The 18980-nt window shown below is 46.1% G+C and overlaps 1 protein-coding gene across 3 annotated transcripts in view; it reads left to right on the top strand.

Moving 5' to 3' along the window:
- The first annotated feature begins 123 nt into the window (after positions 1-123).
- Positions 124-18980, top strand: part of PSME3IP1 (proteasome activator subunit 3 interacting protein 1) — a 21182-nt gene continuing 2325 nt past the window's right edge. Inside the window, exons 1-6 of one of the 3 annotated variants that reach the window (XM_045293751.1) lie at positions 124-259; positions 10710-10843; positions 11339-11437; positions 11833-11954; positions 14277-14410; positions 17195-17259. In XM_045293751.1, coding sequence (XP_045149686.1) covers positions 10717-10843; positions 11339-11437; positions 11833-11954; positions 14277-14410; positions 17195-17259 — 547 coding nt within the window. In that variant the 5' untranslated portion in view covers positions 124-259; positions 10710-10716. Of the gene's footprint in view, positions 290-672; positions 759-10709; positions 10844-11338; positions 11438-11832; positions 11955-14276; positions 14411-17194; positions 17260-18980 lie in introns of those variants that run through there. The other 2 variants (XM_004704650.2, XM_045293752.1) reach the window with 2 other exon arrangements.

Below are 18980 nucleotides of genomic sequence, written 5' to 3'. Positions count from 1 at the left end.
GGCTGGTCCAATCACGTCTCTCTGGCTTTCTTTGGGAGCACCGGATTTCCATCGCGCTACCGGGGAGAAAGAGAGCTGTGGATTGGGTGACGCTGCCGGAAACGGGGCGGGACTTTACCGTGGCGGCGAGGAAGAGGAAGCCCTGAAGGGTCAAAAGAAATACAAAAGCAAAGGCTGGCTTCTTTTTCTTACTCCCTCTTTTTGTTTTTCAAAGAGCGAGTGGCCTTTGCCGTGGCGGTTAGGGCTAGGCGCCGCTGGGGTGAGAGTGTCGCCTCCCGCGCACCTGTAGGTGAGTGCGGCCTGGGCTCCAGCCAGGCAACTAAACCTGGGCTCCTCTTTCTTTGCTAAGGAGATGGGGTGCTGAGGCAGAAGTTAGCGGCCTGTTCCCCTCTGTCCATTTACTCGTCCCGTATCCAAGTCCCCGACGCCGGGGACCTGCTGCAACCGGCCGGTGAGGCCTCTGGGTCGCGTGGGGGTGGCTCCCGACCCTTTAAGACGGGCCACTTGCGGCTCTCCTCCACTTCCTCTGCTACGGGGCCACCCAGCGCCCCGAGGAGAAGGCTCTGCTCCGTACTCGGGAGATGTGAGGACGCCGGGTTGAAAATGGTTGAATTTACGTACGAGATGGGAAACGTTTATTATGTCCCTTGTGTCAGTTGCTATGCGAATGACCGTTCTACTAAAAAGAAACTAGCGCACCTGTGTTGCTGATGAGGAAACCTGAGGCCGAGAGTTGGAGCGTCTTGTTGAGACGCCCTGTGAGTACTGGTGGAGATGTTGTTAGCGTCGGGCTGCTAACCGCAAGGTCCACAGTTCGAAACCACCAGTCGTTCTGCGCGAGAAAGACTATTGTAGAGTCACAGTCTCGTAAACTCAAAGAAGCAGTTCAAACCTGCCTTCTAGGGTCGCTATGAGTTGGCATCGACTCGATAGCCGTTTATTGTTTTTTTCCCCTAGTTTGTGAGTTGGTGGAGGAGCCCTTATGATGCAGCGGGTTAAGCACTCGGCTGCTATCTGAGAGGTCAGTGGTTCAAATCCACCAGCACCTCCATAGTGGGAAAGATGAGACTGCCTGTTGTGGACAGGTAACAGCCTTGGAAACCCTAGGGGGCAGTTCGGCCCTGCCCTACAGGGTGGCTGAGTCAGAATCTATTGGACAGCAATACGTTTGGGTTTTTGATGAGTTGGATGGAGGCCCACATGAATATAAGCTTTTACAGGATGGGGAGGCGTAAAGGAGATGTGGAGGAAAGGGAGGGTCATTCATACATAACAGTAGTTCTTAAGCTTTCGTAGAAAACATGCCCTGGAGCTGTAAAAATTGCAGATTCTCAGGTCCCACCCCCAATTTGTGACTGAGTAGGTCTGGCTTGGGAACCCTCCTCCCACCCCCGCCACCGGAGTCAGGGTGGGACCTGGTGGCCAGAATTCTCAATAACTGCTTGTGTGAGATGCAATTGGTGTCCTGCCCCATGTTTTGTTCATTGTGTGTGCTGGCTTGGAGAGTACCCAAAATTCTTGAAAGGAAGTAGCAAGTGTGACCTCTCTCTTTGATGCAGGGAATTGAGCTGAGATAGAGGGTCCTTGTAAAAGCTTGCCCGTAGAACCTGCAGTGAGCTGTTAATAATTTGTCAGAGGCTGAAAGCAGAGACTGCCCAATTATCTTTCTCAACTGAAGTCTTGATGCCTTTACCACTTAGGGAAATTCTATGACCTTGTCAGAAAGGAAGGGTTATGTCAAGATCATTCCAATGAGTAGCAAGCTTCGTTTTCCCCTTCCAGGAAATTGGCTGTTTGGTTAGGGTCAAACTGCTGCTTCTCAAATTGAGTGCCAAATGTCTGGTAAGTAATTTAAGTAATGAAGTAATTTAAGAGCCCGAGTCAACTGTGCCATGGGTAAATTAAGCAATTCCAAGCATTGTCCTTATCGACTACCTTTTGAATATACTTGGTCTTCATTCTTAAATAGGATGAGCTTAACTCCTAGAATGTGTTTGCGGTTTTATTTCCCTTTTCTCTTTTTTTGTCTTTGGTTTTCTCCATTTTCATTATGATTTATCCAGGACTGAATTTCTTTATATTCAATTTGGTATTATTGATAGTTACCATTGAGTGATACCCAACTCATGATGGCTCTGTATGTCAGAGAAGAACTACGGCTCTGTAGAGTTTTCAGGGCTGTCAGAAGCCAGGCTTGGCTTACAAGATACCTCTGGGTGGCTTTGAACTGCTAACCCTGTGGCAAGTAGTTCAGAGCTAAACTGTTCTAATCACCCAGGTACTCAAGAAAAAAAACAACAAACAACACTACTGACAAAGCAACCCACTGTCACGGAGTTTATTCCAACTCCTAGTTAAACCGTATCAGAACCACTCCGTAGGGTTTCTGAAGGTGTGCATCTTTACAGGCGCAGACAGCCTCATCTTTCTCTCAAGGAACTGTTGTTAGTGGATTTGAACTTCAGACCTGTGGTTAGCAAATTAGCACTTAACTCATGGCACAGCCAGGGCCCCGTGGTGCTCCATTGGCTTCTTGAATTTGTGGGTTAGTGTCTGATTAGTTCTACGGAAAATGCTGACAGCGTGTTCTCTGTTAGTGATTATCATTCTCTGAGGCAGTTGTATATTGTAGGGAATGTCAGCTTGACCCAAATTACTGTAGTTTGGTCTATGTGCTTTCTGGCCAGAAAACAGTCTCTTTTTGGAATGAAGCTGAGTTTGCCAAATGGATGGCAAGTCCCTCTAAGCTGCTGCCCTGCATTTTGAAATCCCCTGCGACTTGAACATTTGGCCTAAAAGCCTGGGAAGAGGAGTGCCTTTTACTGACAAAAGGCAGGTAGATTAGGCTCTTGTTTTTGGTGGCCAAAGTGAAGCCTCTAATTCCATAGCCCAGAGATCTGATTCCCCTGGTGCGTTTTAACTCATACAATCTGTCTAATTTTAGAGGTAGGAGTGTGTGGTGGCCAGTGACGTCAACTGTTAAGTAGTCTGCTCTCAAACAAAATTCATTTACACAGGAAACCAGATCTCACATACTTGTATCAGGGCCAGAGATAAATGGAATAATCGTTCTTCAAGTCAGGATTGCAACAATTTGGCGGGCAGCACTGTAAGATTAGTATTTTAGATGTGTAGCAGGCTCCGTAAGAAAGACACTGAGCCTATTTGTCCCCCAGCTCAGAAATGGAGTCCCGTAACAGGCAGGGGCCAGGACAAAGACAGCAGTGCAGTGTTTAACAGTGACTGTGGTTTGAGATCGAAGAACTTTTTCCTTGGCTGTGAACAGATTTGAAAACGGTACTATTTCTTTGTGCCAGCTTACAACATTTAGGTGTGGACAGAATAATTTTGGTATGATTTAGTTTTCCATGAATCTTTTACTTGAAGAACTTACATAATCCCTTCTAAATAATGTAATGTTTACTAAAACTTTATTTTTCAGTATTAGTGACATCAGTTGTATAATTGATAGTCGTGTGATTTAATTTGTGATTTAATTTTTAATCCTGTTTGCATGGCACAAAAGTATTTTATACCTAATACATGCCAGATACTGCATCTAAGAGCTGTTAAAAACCATCATCAGTGATTATAATGAATGCTATCCGGAATCATGAAGGCTTATAGTGGAAATATGTTGTTGTTAGGGGTCATCAAGTTATTTCCATCTTACATTGCGACCCTGTAATGTAACAACCGAGCGAGACACTGTCTGGTCCTGGCACAGCTTCCTAATCGCTGCTGTTTGAGCCCATGGTTGCTACCACTATGTCAGTCCACCTCTGCGGGGTCTTCCTCTTTCCCTCGGTCCTCACTTTACCAGGCCCGAGGCCCTCCTCCCGGACTTGGTTTCTCCAGGTGCCGTGTTTAAGTACATGAGGTGACGGCCTGCCATCCTCACGGCTAAGGAGCATTCTGGCTGTAAATTTTCAACACAAGTTCTTCTGGCAGTACTTTATTCTTCACTAACAATTCAAAGGCATCCTCTGCCTCCCTTATTCATTGTCAGCTTTGCATGCATGTGAGGTGATTGAAAATACCAAGGCTTCCATCAGGTAGACCGTACTCTCCAACTCCTCCCCAAATGGTTTTCACCTTCACACTTAGAGGTCTTTTGTGTAGATTTGCCCAGGCAATATGCCATTTGATTTTTTGACTGCTGCTTTCACTGTTTATGGATCCAATGGCCAAAATGAAATCTCTGGCATCTTTAGTCTTGTTTCCATTTATCATTATGTTGCTTTTTGGTCCAGTTTTAAGAATTTTTGTTATCTTTATGCTGAGGTGTAATCCATACTGAAGGGTGTAAATTTGAGTCTTAGTAAATACATGAAGGCTCTTTACTTTCAGCAAGCATAGTTGTTTCGTCTGCATATTGTAGATGGTTAGTGTATCCAGGTGCCTCCAATTCAGGTGCCATGTTCTTCATTTAGTTTAACATCTCAGATTTATTTGTCACATTCTAAAGCCATTGTCTTTACATTTCTTTTTTTAATGTGCTCATGCTTCTTTTTTCCCTCCCAATATTTTTATTGGCATATTTACACATCAAACAATTCAATAGTTCAGTCACATCAAGACAAGTTGTACAATTATCACCACAATCAGTTTTAGAGTATTTTCTTCATTCTTGTACTCATCGTTATTGGCTCCCATTTCCCCCCAACCTCCCCCACCGTACTCCCAATCCAGTTACTGTCTCTATAGAGCCACCCATCCTGGATGTCATACACAGGACAACATTAAACAACAAACGAGCAAGCTTAACAAGATACACAGACATAAACCCCACCTGAAAGGGCAGAAAAGATGAAGAACTAGAACATAGTTAAATGGGTCATAGGGAGATCACATGTGAGGGTGCTATATTGTAACCTCACCGCACCTGCAGCAATCCACCTTCAATGCCTTCTGCGTGGTAACTAGGCGATCCATAGCCAGAGGGGATTCACCGGGGGCTTCATCCACATGTATTTCCCTGTCACTTTTTTTTTAACTGAAACCAGCTCTAAAATGGGTTAAGCAGGAGATCAAATGATGAAATAATACATTTTGACCTAACTACATTTGCTTTGATTGATTTCACAATGTTTTCTGCCTAACAACAGGACTAGTCACATCTCAACCCAATGATCAAGAGGGGATTCACCAGAGGCTTAATCCATGTGTAGACCCTGCAAATGAATTTTGGGCTCTCACTGTCGTCCCTAGCCATCTTCAAACCAGGTGTTCATAATTTAAGCTCTGATACCATTCCCTCCTTTGTTTTATATTATTTACAATCCTTAGATCACAGGCTGGTGTGCTTCTCCCATGTGTACTTAGTTGTCTGCTTGTTTGAAAACAAGCCTTTAAGACTCCAGCCACTATTCTTTCTGATAACTGGGCACTATCTAGTTTCTTCACACTTTGCTACAGCACCCATATCGTTTGTGATCTTTTCATAAGATCGAGTCATGCTTAGTTCTTATTTTCATTAACTGTGACTCCTGTTTTTTCTACATGTGCAAAAGATGACAGTAGCACAGACAAACCCACTTGGGTAGGGGTTGAACTCTAACACTTAATTGAAAACTGTTGATGAAAAGGAGAGAAAGAAATTATTGAATTTCCATAAATGTATCTTTTCCTAAAAGCTTGATAAATGTTTAGACGATTCTTTTTAAAAACTGTTATTTTGGTGTTGTGGCTGAGCGTCCATGTGCAGTCAGTGATGTTAATGACAGTCTTTGACGTGTGGGGCCATTCTTCCCCTCCTTTCTGAGTTGTTTCTCCTTCCCGACCATAAACTGCCCACTCCTTAGGGTTCCTGTGTAACCTTTGCAGTTGCTGTTGTAGCTTAGAAGCATGCTGGGGGTGGCGGGGTGCAGGGGAGGAGCTGATACCAAGGGCTCAAGTAGAAAGAAAATGTTTTGAAAAGGATGATGGCAACAAATGTACAAATGTGCTTGACAACAGTGGATGGGTGGATGGATTGTGATAAGAGCTGTACGAGCCCCCAATAAAATGATTAAAAAATAAATACATAAACCATGCTTGAGGCACACATTTTTTAACTAGATAAGCTAAGCTATTGTTTGGTTCTAAGAAGACTTCAAGGGACATTTCTGGTCTAAGTGTCTAGGTTTTAAAGATTATATCTTAGTGTGGTAGTTTCAGGGCTCCATCCAACCTCCATGGCCCCAGAAAGTCTGGTGTCACAAGAATTTAATATTCTGCTCTGTGTTGAAATGTTGGACAGATCCTTATCTACTTCAAATGTAAGACTCTGTGGACATGGCCCCTAGAAGATTTGTGGGGAGAAGTCCTTGGAATCTTAGATCTTTGTTAGAGTTAAGTGAAAGGTTGGTCTTTTCCCCAAAACTCAATAGGCCATGAAAAAAAATTTTTTTTCAATTGTGAGGTACAAGAAAAAATTTAAAGTCACTGAATTCTTCTACAGATGGCCACTTGTGAAGTCTAGGTTTTATTTTGACCTATTGAAAGAAATTGTAGTAGTTTATTTGCATTTTTTAAATGTGTAATCAGAGTGAAAAGATGCATTTAATACCTACCAGGAATATTGACATGCCCTCCTATTTATTTCCCAAGCTGAAGTAATGTATAATTTCAAAAGTTTAAAGCTTTAAGACACCAATTTCCTCCACTTTGTAAGTTTAAAGAAGCTATGGATGTCTGGCTCAGACAAACAGCAATTTGGGAGGGATTTGGCACCTTCTTTGTCATCCTACTGGGTGTGGAATTTATAGGGAGACCGATTTCAGCTCTGTTTAAGGAAGAAGTGTCCTAGCATTCATACCTACTCTAAGAAGGCTACCTGGGAGAAGTTGCAATAGTCCACCTGGAAAGTTTAAAATCTGGGCAGGATGACCATCTCCTGTGGTGTGTGGGAGGTAGGAAACAAGATCACTAATGGAGCTATCTATGGTTAATAGAGACTGAGCAGTGCGTGAGCGTCAGTGTTTCTTTCCTGTCCCTCCGTGCCCTACATCGTTCACATTTTCTGTGCCAGCGACATTTAAGAAAATGTTGGCTCTTGTTTCCTAAGAGGTCATTCTGCAGAACTTTAGGAATTTGGGCCTGGACACAGAGACTGCATCTGTAAATAGGCTTCTGGCTGGAGGCCTTTGCGTTGCTAACTGCAGCAGAAAGGTCCAGGTGAATGGCTTTAGGAGGGAACAGCAGCTTCTGTTGGTTGATTTCATTTTCTTTCTAGTAGCTCTCAAAATGGTCTACAGTTTTCTTGATGTAAATATTTATATTTCCTGAGCTTCCGTTTCTGTATGAAATAAGAATATTATACAAAACGCTTTCAGCAGTGGAATGTGATGTAGACAGAGCTGGAATGGACGTGTCCTTGTTTCCATCCAGGGTTAGAGGTTTCCAAGGAGGAGTTTACTGAAGTGGGTAAGAGTATGTATTTCGATGTTACACGTAGACTTTCATTCACCACTCCTATCACCTTGAACCAGGGACCCAGCTTCTCTAGCCTCAACTTCTTTATTGGTAAAGAGATAACATCTCAGAGGGCTAGTTAACATGGGGGTAAATAAAGTAAGATGCACACAGCTCATGTAAGAGCATAATGTTAGCTTGCTGTTTTTGTACAGACATCAGTTTTGTTCCTGGGGGTCATCTAGGGGTCAGCGTGAGGTGGATGTGTTCATAGTGCAAACTCTGCTTCCTTGTTAGTATGCAGTGAGTAACATGACGAGCTATTCGGAATAGAGTCTGAATGCCACATTTCTGCAAAAGGGGAACGAAAACCAGCAAAGAAGAGCAAAAACTCAACTTTGAGGAGGGATAGGCACTTCTTGATATTTGCCTCTGAAGAGAGGTTCAGCAGAAGTGTATAGATTTAGAGTTTAGGGATCTTCTGCATCAAGATAGCAGGGGACCAGCAAACATGAAGAAAGCGCTCAGGACCGTCAGCCACTAGAGACTTGTAAATCAGAACGACAATGAGATATCTCACCCCAGCATTACCCCAAAAAGGAAGCAGGGGCGCTAATTAGGGCATGGAGAGACTGGAACGCTCTACACTGCTGTTGGCACTATAGAATGATATAACCATTGTGGAAAATAGATGGTGCTTCCTTAAAAGTTGGATATAGAAATACCACATGATCCAGCATGATCTTATTTTTAGAGAAATAGTTTTGACACAAATAAGTATAGGCACACGCATGTTATTAGCAGGAGCTCTTCACAGTAGCAAAAGCTGGGGACAGCCTGAATGCTCATTAGTGCAAGAATGGATAGACTGTGGTGCATACAGAGTGGAATACTAGGCAATGTCAACAAAACGATTAAAACATCTCATAACATGGAAGAACCTGAAGGACATTATGCTGAGCAAGGTAAATCAATCACAAAAGGATAACTATTGTATGAAACCACTGTTGTAAAAAGTTGAGAAAAGGTTATGACACTAAAATAAACCTTGTTTGGTGGGGTCACCAGGAGAAGGATGTAAAGGGAGGGTAAATTACTGGCTAGAGGGTAGATGTGTTAACTTGTGTGAAGGGAAAGGCAAGAGGGAAACTCACAAATTATTGGAGGCAAGGGTAGGAGTGGAAGAGTTAAGGCAACAGAGGTGACTATGGCTATATAGGCACAGAAAGTAGATCCCTGGAGAGACAGGCAGGCTGAACTTTTGTGAGGGTTAGTGGGACTATATCCATGGGTATATTTAAGACAGTGGTTCTCAACCTGTGGGTTATGGCCCCTTTGGGGGTTGAACGACTCTTTCACAGGGTTGCCCAACTCATAACTAGCAAAATTAGAGTTATGAAGTAGCAACAAAAAGAATTGTTTGGCGGTCACCACAACATGAGGAACTGTATAGAAGGGTCTCGTCATTAGGAAGGTTGAGAGCCACCGACTTAAGGTTTGACAGAGGGTACATGAATATTTGCCTTTGCAGCAAATATATCCATGAATGTAGTGGAGCATACAGTGGGCAAAATTATAGAAAACCTCTTGCCTATAGCAAAACACCAAGAGAGAATGAGTCACGGGCCCAGAGGCTTTGGACCATGGTCTCGAGCTCCCAAGGTCACTTGGCATAATATGGTCCTTAGGCTGAATGACAATGTTCTAGCCATAGTTTTTATAGCTTCCACCGAATGACTCTGGAAACATGCAAATAAGGTTAGCGCTCTAATTGAGGGATTGGTCAGTTTTGTCACCCCGCTGGGTATAAAGTGAGCCATCTAGAAGGAAGAGCCACAAGCAGAGCATGTCTGAGATCCCTGTATGGAGACACAGGCAACGGCAGAGCCAGCAGCATGGAGACCACGGAATGAGTCCAGGGTTATGCTCTGTGGGCATTGGCAGCACTAAGTAAAGGAGCTTTGTTAAAGGGACCATGCGGCTGAGAGGCTGAGGGCAAAAGAGACATACCTGCGAGCATGGATGAGAAGAGGCTCTGTGCATCCTGGACATTGCTGATTCTGGCTTGTAGTCTGTTAGCTTCGCTAATCAACCCCACAATTGGCAGTATTGTCTGTGAGCTCTATGTGACTATTGCAACAGATGACCAAACCAGGCAGAGAAATCGAGCACACAGAGGTACTGTGGGTGCTCAGGTAAAGAAGTTCGGAGCGGAGAGGCCTGTCTGACCTCTCTGCTTCGTAGGATTCACCCCTTGGGCAGATGTGGAGTTGGAATTTCCTTTCCTCTATGGAAGCCAAATCTGTCTTGGAAGAAACGCAGCCAGATGCTCCGTAGAGACCAGGGTGGCGAGACTTCGTCTCACGTGCTTTGGACGTGTAAGGAGAGACCAGTCCCTGGAGAAGGGCACCGTGCCTGGTAAAGTAGAGGGCAGCCAAAAAGAGGAAGCCCTTCGGCAAGACGTTTTGATGCAGTGGCTGCATCCCTGGCTCCAATGGAAGAACAACTGTGAGGCTGGCGCGGGGCCGTGCAGTGTTTCCTTCTGGTGCACACAGGGTCCCCCTGAGTGGGGGCAGACTCGATGACACCTCACAACTGAAGCCAGAGGAAGGCGGGAGTGGCCCCCTGCCATTGCTCTAGAAGGGTTCAAGGTAGAATGCTATGCTGCCGCATGGATGTGGTGTTTTCAGGGAGGAGGTGAAAGACAAGTCGTAAGTCTGGTGGACATGACCTTGAATTGGAACTTGGGAGAACTGGGCTTTTCCAGCCTCACTTTCTCCATTCATGCTGTTTGTGCCGCTGGACATCTCTTACCCACTGTGGAGACTGGCCATGTTCCAGTTCTCAAACTCCTAGAACAGTTGGCCTTCTTTATTCTGAACTACTTGGAAGTAAGAGCAAGCGGAATTGCCCCTGAAGCAGGATTTTCAAGAAGAAATCATGTCAGATGTTACAGAAATCATAGAGGATAGAAACTGGGAGAAGGATGGGGGTAGGGAGGTGTCCAGCCTGCCACTTTCCCCAAGAGGGACAGAGAAATATTTACGATGTGAGATTTATTCTGGAGCACCATGAAATGAGAACTATTTCAAGTCTTCTCATGCTGACTCTGCTTATAAAACCGACCCGATGCGTTGTGAAAACTTAACTGTGTGTTTAAAAATGAAACAACTGGGAAATGTCTTCCATTCGAGTTAAGGAGTGAATTTTGAGCGAGTCTATTGTTGGGTGCCCCAGAGCTCAGTCTTCTGGTTTCTCTTTAGAATTTTGCAGCCTCACTTGGAAGTGTTTTGTTTTCTTTTTTTGTAAACTAGTTCCATTATGGATGGAGGGGATGATGGCAACCTTGTTATGAAAAAGAAGTTTGTCTCTGAGGCGGAACTAGATGAACGGCGCAAAAGGAGGCAAGAAGAATGGGAAAAAGTTCGAAAACCCGAGGATCCAGAAGGTACGGATTCTTAGAGCTTGGCATATAACATCACCAACTGTCACCGTAACAGCGCTGCAAAGTACATATTAATAATGTCCCTTTAGATGTGAGGAGCTGACTCCCAGAGGGGTGAAGGAATCTCTAAGGCCTCCGTAGCTGGGGCAGAACCAGGACAGTCACCCCCTTGCCTTCTGTCTCCCAGGAGCTCCTCCTAGGCTGTTCCATCTACCCCGGGGTAGGATCTGTGGATTGTCACGTGAGCGCCGGTATCTGTACAATGAGAACACTGGTCTTCAAAGGGTTTGGGCTGGTCTGTCATCCAGTTAGCTGCTCAGGCAATGGACCCCACGAGCACTGATACTGGACTTTGAGTACTATTTTTGTACTATCTTTGCCCTCAGTCATGCAGAGAAGACTTGACTTTATCTTTGGAACCCTTTGTGCTCCCCAAATAGGCTGACAGTTGGGAGGTTGGATCTGATTTCTCCCTCACTCCCTCCTTCTTTCTTTCAGAATGCCCGGAGGAGGCGTATGACCCTCGGTCTCTGTATGAAAGGCTACAGGAACAGAAGGACCGGAAGCAGCAGGAGTATGAGGAGCAGTTCAAATTCAGTAAGCCCAGAAACTAGAGTCCAGGGCACTCGGCCAGACCTTTGTGGGGTCCTTTGGCCTCATGCAAACCTTTCTCTCACTATCCATGGAATTGTCCCCATTAGCTCCTCTCCAGATGCTCGTTAGCAGAACAGCCTCTGCCTTCTGTTCCACATGGAATGCTTTGTTTAAAGCTCAAGACACCCATCTTCCTTCCACACTCATGTCTAGTAATGGCGAGACGCGCCTTGATTCCCTGCCGTGTTCTACTCGTGTATCCGAAAGGCATGAGCTTACCAGTCTTTCTTCTCCCCTGCAAGATCTCTGTTTATTAAACACAGGAAAAGGAAAGCATTTTAGCAGATTCTCTTTTCCCTGTAGTGCGCTAAGCGTTCCCTGCTTAATTATTTCCTCAGAAAATATGGTCAGAGGCTTAGATGAGGATGAGACCAGCTTCCTGGATGAGGTGTCTCGCCAGCAGGAGCTCCTGGAAAGGCAGCGGCGAGAGGAAGAACTGCAACAGCTGAAGGAGTACAGGATATCCTTTGTTCTCTGCGCCAGGTGCTGAAGGGCCGGGGGCCGACCGCGAGGGCTCATCCCTGGGCTTCTCCAGGTCCCTGTCAGCATCGCTGCCCCACCTGGGGCTGCATGGCTGGCCAGGATCTGTGCAGGTTCCGGTGTGGGTGGCCGACTCCCAGACCCTTGTGGACTAACTCAGGCGTCAGTCCTGGCAGACAGGACGAGAAAGTCCTTGTGGAATGAGATGCTGAGGCCGGTGGGCGGTGGAATAAGCCTCCTCCAGGGGAGAGGTTGGCATCTGATTTTAAAAGGAATTTTTCTGTGTCCTTGGTAAGAGAGTTTCTCTACAGGCACAGCGTGGTCTGTCCCTATAAAGTGCGGGGAAAGCAGCAAAGGTGACTTTGTTTTGGATCAGGGGGTGGCCTTTTTGGCATCCGCGTGAATGTCTACTAGGCATACCGCATGTCACTTGCTGGGCCAGAGTCCTCATCTCTGTGCCACCCCAACCCCAACCTCCTCACTCTGCTTTTCCCAAGATACTTGTGGTCTCCTCATTCTCAGAAACGGCACTGTTTTCTTGGGAACTTGGGAAGCTGGACTGTCTGGAAAACAGATGAGAAGCAGGCCTCCCGACCTAGTATAATGTACTAATCCCAGGCACTCAAGGAGCCAGACCTGTTGAGATAGGAATAGAGGGGTCAGGCCCTTGCTTATGGAAGCTGTAAACTGGGAGCTGGTGCTTGCCTCTGCTCGCGACCCTAGTGTGCTCCCTCTGAATGCAAATAAGCTGTGGCTCCTGGCACGTTACGAAACAGAACTCTCTTCTCACTTAGGTTAAATCAACAGTATTAACAATATCATGCATTAAAAGCTTTTTCTTTTAATACATGAAAAATGCTCCATCTGATAAATTCCTGGACATTTTTGAGAGGGAGGGGTGTGTGAGAGGATTTGGGGGAGGAAGGGAGTTCAAAGGGGCAGTTGCTTATGTTTTGGATATGGATCAAAAATTACATTTTTACCTCCTCCCCTCCGAAAAGAAAAGGGTTGGGTGTTTTTCTTCACTTTAAACTACAAAGTTAAATGTTGGTTTTTGTATTAGAAACACATGTGCTTTTGCTTTCAATGTACCTCTTTCCATTTTTGCCTTATTTCTCAAGAGTTAAGGTAGATAAATTTCTTTGAGTTTCTACCCCTTAATGATGATTTTGCAGCTAAAAGTCAGTTTGTTGTTTCTCATACCCTTTGCTAGAAGGATGAAGTCTCTCTTTCAGTTTGATTCATAATGATCTGTTAGTATTAACATATTTCCATGGGGATCTTAAAAACATTAAATGATGAACCTCAGAATAGTACTGAGCATTTTAGAAAATCCCCTTTGAACACCGTAATTACTTACAGTAGCTGATGGCCATAAGAACAGAAGATCTGCAGGATTAAAATTTCTTCTGGTGCCCAGCTTTCTCCATTGTTCAAAGGCACAAAGATAAATAGCTGAGTCCAAAGACCTCCCACCCTCTCCCCTTTGGGCTGATAGTACAAGGAAACCTCAAAAGTTTGTGGGGGAAATAACATTATCTTTGAATTCCATTTCTCCACCTTAACACGTGTAAGAGTCATGGCACCATGGGCTAAGTAAGCATTGGGCTTCTGTCAGTGCTGCAGGGTCGGTGTTTCAAACTCATGGGCTGTGTCGTGAGAGAAAGATGAGGCTGACCACGCCTATAAAGATGTTCAACTGTGGAAAGCCTAGGGACAGTTCTGCTCTGTCCTGTAGAGGGGATGCGTCAGGGGCTCTGGGTTTGGTTTTCTTAAGCGCTCCTGAGATTTCTCCGTGGGCACTAGATGTCGCTATTGTTCCAGTGAAGGGCGAGTGCACGTTAACTAGGCGCTCCACTGTGTCAGAACACTTCTCTGTGGCGGAATCCTTAGGCCCTGCTAGGTTGTGAGAGTGAGCACAAGGGAGGGAGGGAGGGAGGGAGGGAGGCTGGTGGAGACACCAAAGACCGGGACAGACCCCGAGTTCTGAGGATTGATACCACGTGTGAAATAGTGACCTGTACAAAGGAGCTGATTATGCTTTTAAAAGCAGCTTCTTGGTTCTGCTGCTGTGTTGCAGATGCGTTGTCATCTTGAGAGAGTTTGAAAAACATCAATTCCTGGGCCTCCGGAGACCTCATCTCATAGGTCGGGGCAGGGAGGAAGTCTACATTTCAACAGTCTAGAAAGAGATTCTGCTGTTGCCTTGTACTGCCGGATGGCCCCCAGTCTTGGTGATGTCTAGGATCATGAAGGACATTCTCTCGGTTTACCATGGCTTGACCCTTAACCCGTAACTCACAGTAGTCTCAGCAAGCTTGGCATGTCTGCAGGAAACAAGAAAGACGTGGAGAAGAAACCGGCAGTGAAGCCCATCGAAGGCAAGACCAAGCTCTCCCAGGCGAAGCTGTTGGCTGGGGCTGTGAAGCATAAGAGGTCAGCCATCAGGCACACAGCTTTCCTCTCACCCTGACCCCTCTGAGACGCTGCCTCTAGTGCAGCCAGGGCACAGGGATGCCCAGCCAGATCTCTCTGGCTTTCTGAACACTTCACTTACCTCCTCCCAGGTTTGATGTCTCCTGTAGCCTGTGGCCCTTGTCTCTTGGACCCTATTCAACAAATACAATGCGGATACCCTTTGTAAGATACTTTCCATGTGCCACTTAAGGGCTTTCCATACACAATCGCATGTATTTGTCACAACCACTAAAACATACACTTTTTTGTTTTAATAATCCCTGCTTCACAGATGAGTCTGAGGATTTGAAAGGTTGAGAACCTTTGTCCAAGCTCACATAGTTATGGGAGCCCTGGGATCCAGTATTTGAGAATTAACTATGTTTCTAGGCAAATAAGATTGCAGGTTCTGTAAAAGGGCTTGCACAGGGTCTAATGAGAGCAAGACGGGGTCTAATGACAGCCCCAGTGGCGCTGCCAGATAAGTGTTGGATGGCTAACTGCAAGGTTGTTGGTTCAAACCCACCAGCTGGTTGAAAAAGAACAGCTGTCTGTTCCAGTAAAGTTTTATAAAGCTTTGACAACCCTATGTAGGATTGCTGTGAGTCAGAATCAGCTCAATGGTAAGGGAGTTGGTTTTTTGTTTTGAAATTTTTATTTTATAAAGAGCAAGAAGGAGGAAGCATGTAACTGGCAAGTAACTGCCGAGAGAGAGAGAGAGAGTTTGTGTTTGTGTTTGTGTGTGTTGGGGAAGTTGGGGAAAGCCTTAGAAAAGGTGATAGAGCAGAGGTAGACAGAGAGAGAGAAAGAAGACCCCAGACGGGGACAGCTGTGCCAGGTCACAGACCTAGACGTGGCACTGGCAGCACTGCCTGGAGGTTTGTCAGTTCTTTGTAATGTCTGTTCCTCCCTCGACAAGTCCTAAAAGGGTGTCTTCTTCTCACTTCCATTTTGTCCCACCAGCCCATGACGAAGTGATGTCATGTTTAAGTGCAGTCTATTAGGAAATTCAATATGGCAGACTGGCGACCAGCCAGGTGTTTTGAAGGAAGCATAGTGGTCCAGTCCTGTGGATTGGCACACCATCCATCAGCTGCAGCTGTTCCCAGGAACGTTGTCTGCAAGTAGAAATGTCTTCATGGTACAGCAGCCTAAAAGGAGTCCAGTACCCGAGCTAGGAATCATTCTTCTCCGTTTCTTACTTAAGCTTTCAGGCCCAGTCTGAGTGTCTCTGAGGGTGTAGCCCGGGCCAGTCTGGCTAGACCGGGCCCAAGCAGGGCTTCTCACCGAGGCAGGACTCTTGCCAGCAGCAGAGTAGGAGCCAGCGGCTCCTTTGCCTGGTCCTCAGAGGCCCCTGAGGAGGAGCTCAGTGTTGGCTGTTTCCCCGTGGCTCCCTAGGTGAACTGTGTGAGGGTTTCAAACCTTTGTAGAAAAATTTCATTGTCTTTTAATTCCATTGTTTTCCATGAACTTTTCCTCCAACAGTTTTATTGGCATATAATTCACGTATCATACAATTTAATAGTTCAGTCACATCAAGAATTGTAATCATCACCACACTCAGTCTTAGAACATTTTCTTCATTCGTGTACTCATCACTGTTAGCTCCCCATTTCCCCAACCTGCCCTGCCATACCCAAAGGAGACATTAACCCAGTGACTGTCTCTGGATGCACCTAGCCTGGGTTTCATATACAGAAAAACCTTAAAAACAAACAAAACTCACGAGCATAACAAAGTTAAACAGATAAAAATCCTCAGTCCAAAAGAAAGCAGAAAAATTGAAAAACCAGAACAAATTTAAATGGATCAGAAGAGAGATCAAATGATAGGGCAATACATGTTAACCTAACTGCACCTGCATCAATCCACGTCCCAGTGCGTTCTACACATTAGCAAGAAGAATCACAGCCCCTTTTGAAGCACCTTCATGTAATGCAGGGCTGTCGTGTAACGCAGGTGGGACCATAGGTTAGTCCCCGGCTTCCAGTAGTCTGCCCCATGAAGACTGACAGTCTTGGGACCCTCTGCCCTGTGGGGTAGCTGTAAGTGGGAATCGAGCCCCCAGCAGTGGTTTTCTTATGGGACAAGGTGGTAGGTTGGCTGAGATGGGAACTTGAACTCTACCTGACCTCTGAGAGTTGGTTATTAATGAGGAATCCCAGGCTCCGCCCACTCTAGCTCAGTAAACTTAGAGTGCCATCTGGGAGTTTACTCTTCAGTGTTCTACGTGTGATCCTGATGCCAGGTGACACTTTGGAAGCCACTATCTGTGTGCGTTCTGAAGGATAATAAAGCAAGCCCCTAAACACTTGCCCCTGACCTTCAGCACTGGATGACAATGACCATTGCAGGACCACCCACAGGGTTTCCAAGGTTACAGTCGGATGCTTGTGTGCTTTCATCAGACCAGCCCCGTTTCTTCTGCGTTGTAGCCGCTAGGGTCACACCGCAGCCTTTCTGTTAGCAGCCAAGTGCCTTGACCACTGTGCCAGCAGGGCTCCTCTCAAGCTAAAGAAAGAAACAAGGAATCAGAAACTTTAGGTGATGTGTAAAGAACTGCTGCTCCGTCCCTCAGATTGGTCCGTGGTTCAGTTGTGTTTGCAACTAGAATTCAAAGTGGAAAGAGACTGTGAGGTGGAACGGAGGACTGTCCCCTCACCAGCTTCCTGAGCTGGTGGGAGGCCCATGGAAGTGCTCAGGCCAGGGCCTGGTTCTGTACTTGAGTGATTGTGATTTGGCTTCATTTGTTTGTTGTTACAGCTCAGAGAGTGGCAACAGTGCGAAAAGACTGAAACCAGATCCTGACCCGGATGACAAGAATCAAGGTAGGTGGCAGCCAAGATTGTGTATCTTTGTGTGACTCAGGGTACAGGCAAGGGCCAGTATGCATCCCGTCCCTGAACACGCATTCACAGCGCCTCCAGCAAGCCTGGCTAAACGTTCTTTACCGCACTCTGACTCACCGGGCAGGACTCCTGCTTGGGGGAGGATGTCCGCTGCCCTGCGGAGTTGGCCCCTCGGAACCGGGACACCGAAGAGCAGCAGTTGTGCTCTGCCAGGAGTGCACACAGGCCTGGCCTCAGTGCCTCGGCTCACAAAGGGCCTTTCTCTGCCCCTTCCCGACGGCAAGCCCTTTGATTTCACTCGGCTTGTGGCCCTGCAGACTGCTGGAATGGATGAACCTAGAGACTTAGTGTCGTCTTCAGGTGGCTGCTTTTCTGTGATGAGACCGACCTCTGGATCCGGCGGCATGCACAGCGTTGTTAGTGAAGGTGTGTGTCGCAGGCCCCGTTCAACTCTCCAACTCCCTGGAGGCTGTGCCTGTGCTGAATCCAATAGGCCAGCTCTAAAACAGTTTACATCGATTTTCTCTCGATGATGATGAGGATGATAAGTGCTTTTTAATGGACTACAGTAGCTACTGAGCGCCAGTGATGGGGGCTGCTGATGCTGCTCTGTGTTCTGGAATACATTCTCCGAGAGGTCAGGGAAGAGTTGAAAGGCAAGGCTGTTACTTAGAAGACTAAGGAGCACCTGACCCAAGCGGTGGTATTTCCACTCACCTCATTTAGAAGACCAAAGAAGAATTGATGCGTTTGAGATTTGGTGCTGGCAAAGGATATTGAAAGTACCATGGACTGCCAAAAGAACAAACATCTGTCTTGCAAGACGTAGTCAAAATGTTCCTTAGAGGCAAGAATGGTGAGACTTTGTCTCAAGTACTTTGTACAATTTGTCGGAGAGCCCATTCATACTTGGTAAGATGGAGGGACAGCAGAAGACAGGAAGGCCCTTGGCGAGGCAGACGGACACCGCGGCTGCAGCCATGGTCTTAAGCAGCACAGGGACAGTTGCGAGGGTGGCATAGGACCCGGCAGTGTTCCCTTCTCTCATGCATATGGTCTCGGAGCCAAAACTGACTCCATAGCACCTAGCAGCAGCAGCAGGGGCCTATTCATTGCCATCCCTGGGTGTGTAAACAGTTAACACCCTCAGTTGGTAACCGAAAGGTTTGTTGTTTGGGGTCCATCTTGGACAGAAGGCTTGGTGACAGACTTCCAAAAAACGAGCCACTGGCAACTCTGGGTCCCAGGTGTCCTCGACACACCCAGACTGCTGTGAGTTGGGCCTTGGTGGCACTGGGTGTTAACCCTCTGTTATAAGCTTATCCCATAGGAGATCTGTCTTGTTTTCTATTGGGGGACATCTGGATCAGTGGTTGTCAACCTGTGGGTTGCAACCTCTTTCACAAGGGTCGCCCAATTCATAACAGTAGCAAAATGACAGTGATGAAGTAGCAACGGAAATAATTTTATGGCTGGGGTGGTCACCACAACATGAGGAACTGCATTAAAGGGTCGCGGCATTAGGAAGTTGAACACCACTGATCTAGATTATCTCTCTCCCTGTTCAGATTTAGAGAAATGTAAATTACTATATGCATATTTTATGCACATACACAGAGAGGATCTACATTTATAATGTAGATAAATATTGCTAAATCGCCCTCCAAAGAAGTTAGTCGGTTTGCATTCCTCGGCAATGT

This window comes from Echinops telfairi, unplaced genomic scaffold (assembly GCF_000313985.2).
Source record: "Echinops telfairi isolate 266 unplaced genomic scaffold, ASM31398v2 ScPeMD7_2291;HRSCAF=2852, whole genome shotgun sequence".
Lineage (NCBI taxonomy): Eukaryota > Metazoa > Chordata > Mammalia > Afrosoricida > Tenrecidae > Echinops > Echinops telfairi.
The sequence above is the reverse complement of the archived record's forward strand: the minus strand, read 5'-3'. Positions and strand labels throughout refer to the sequence as shown.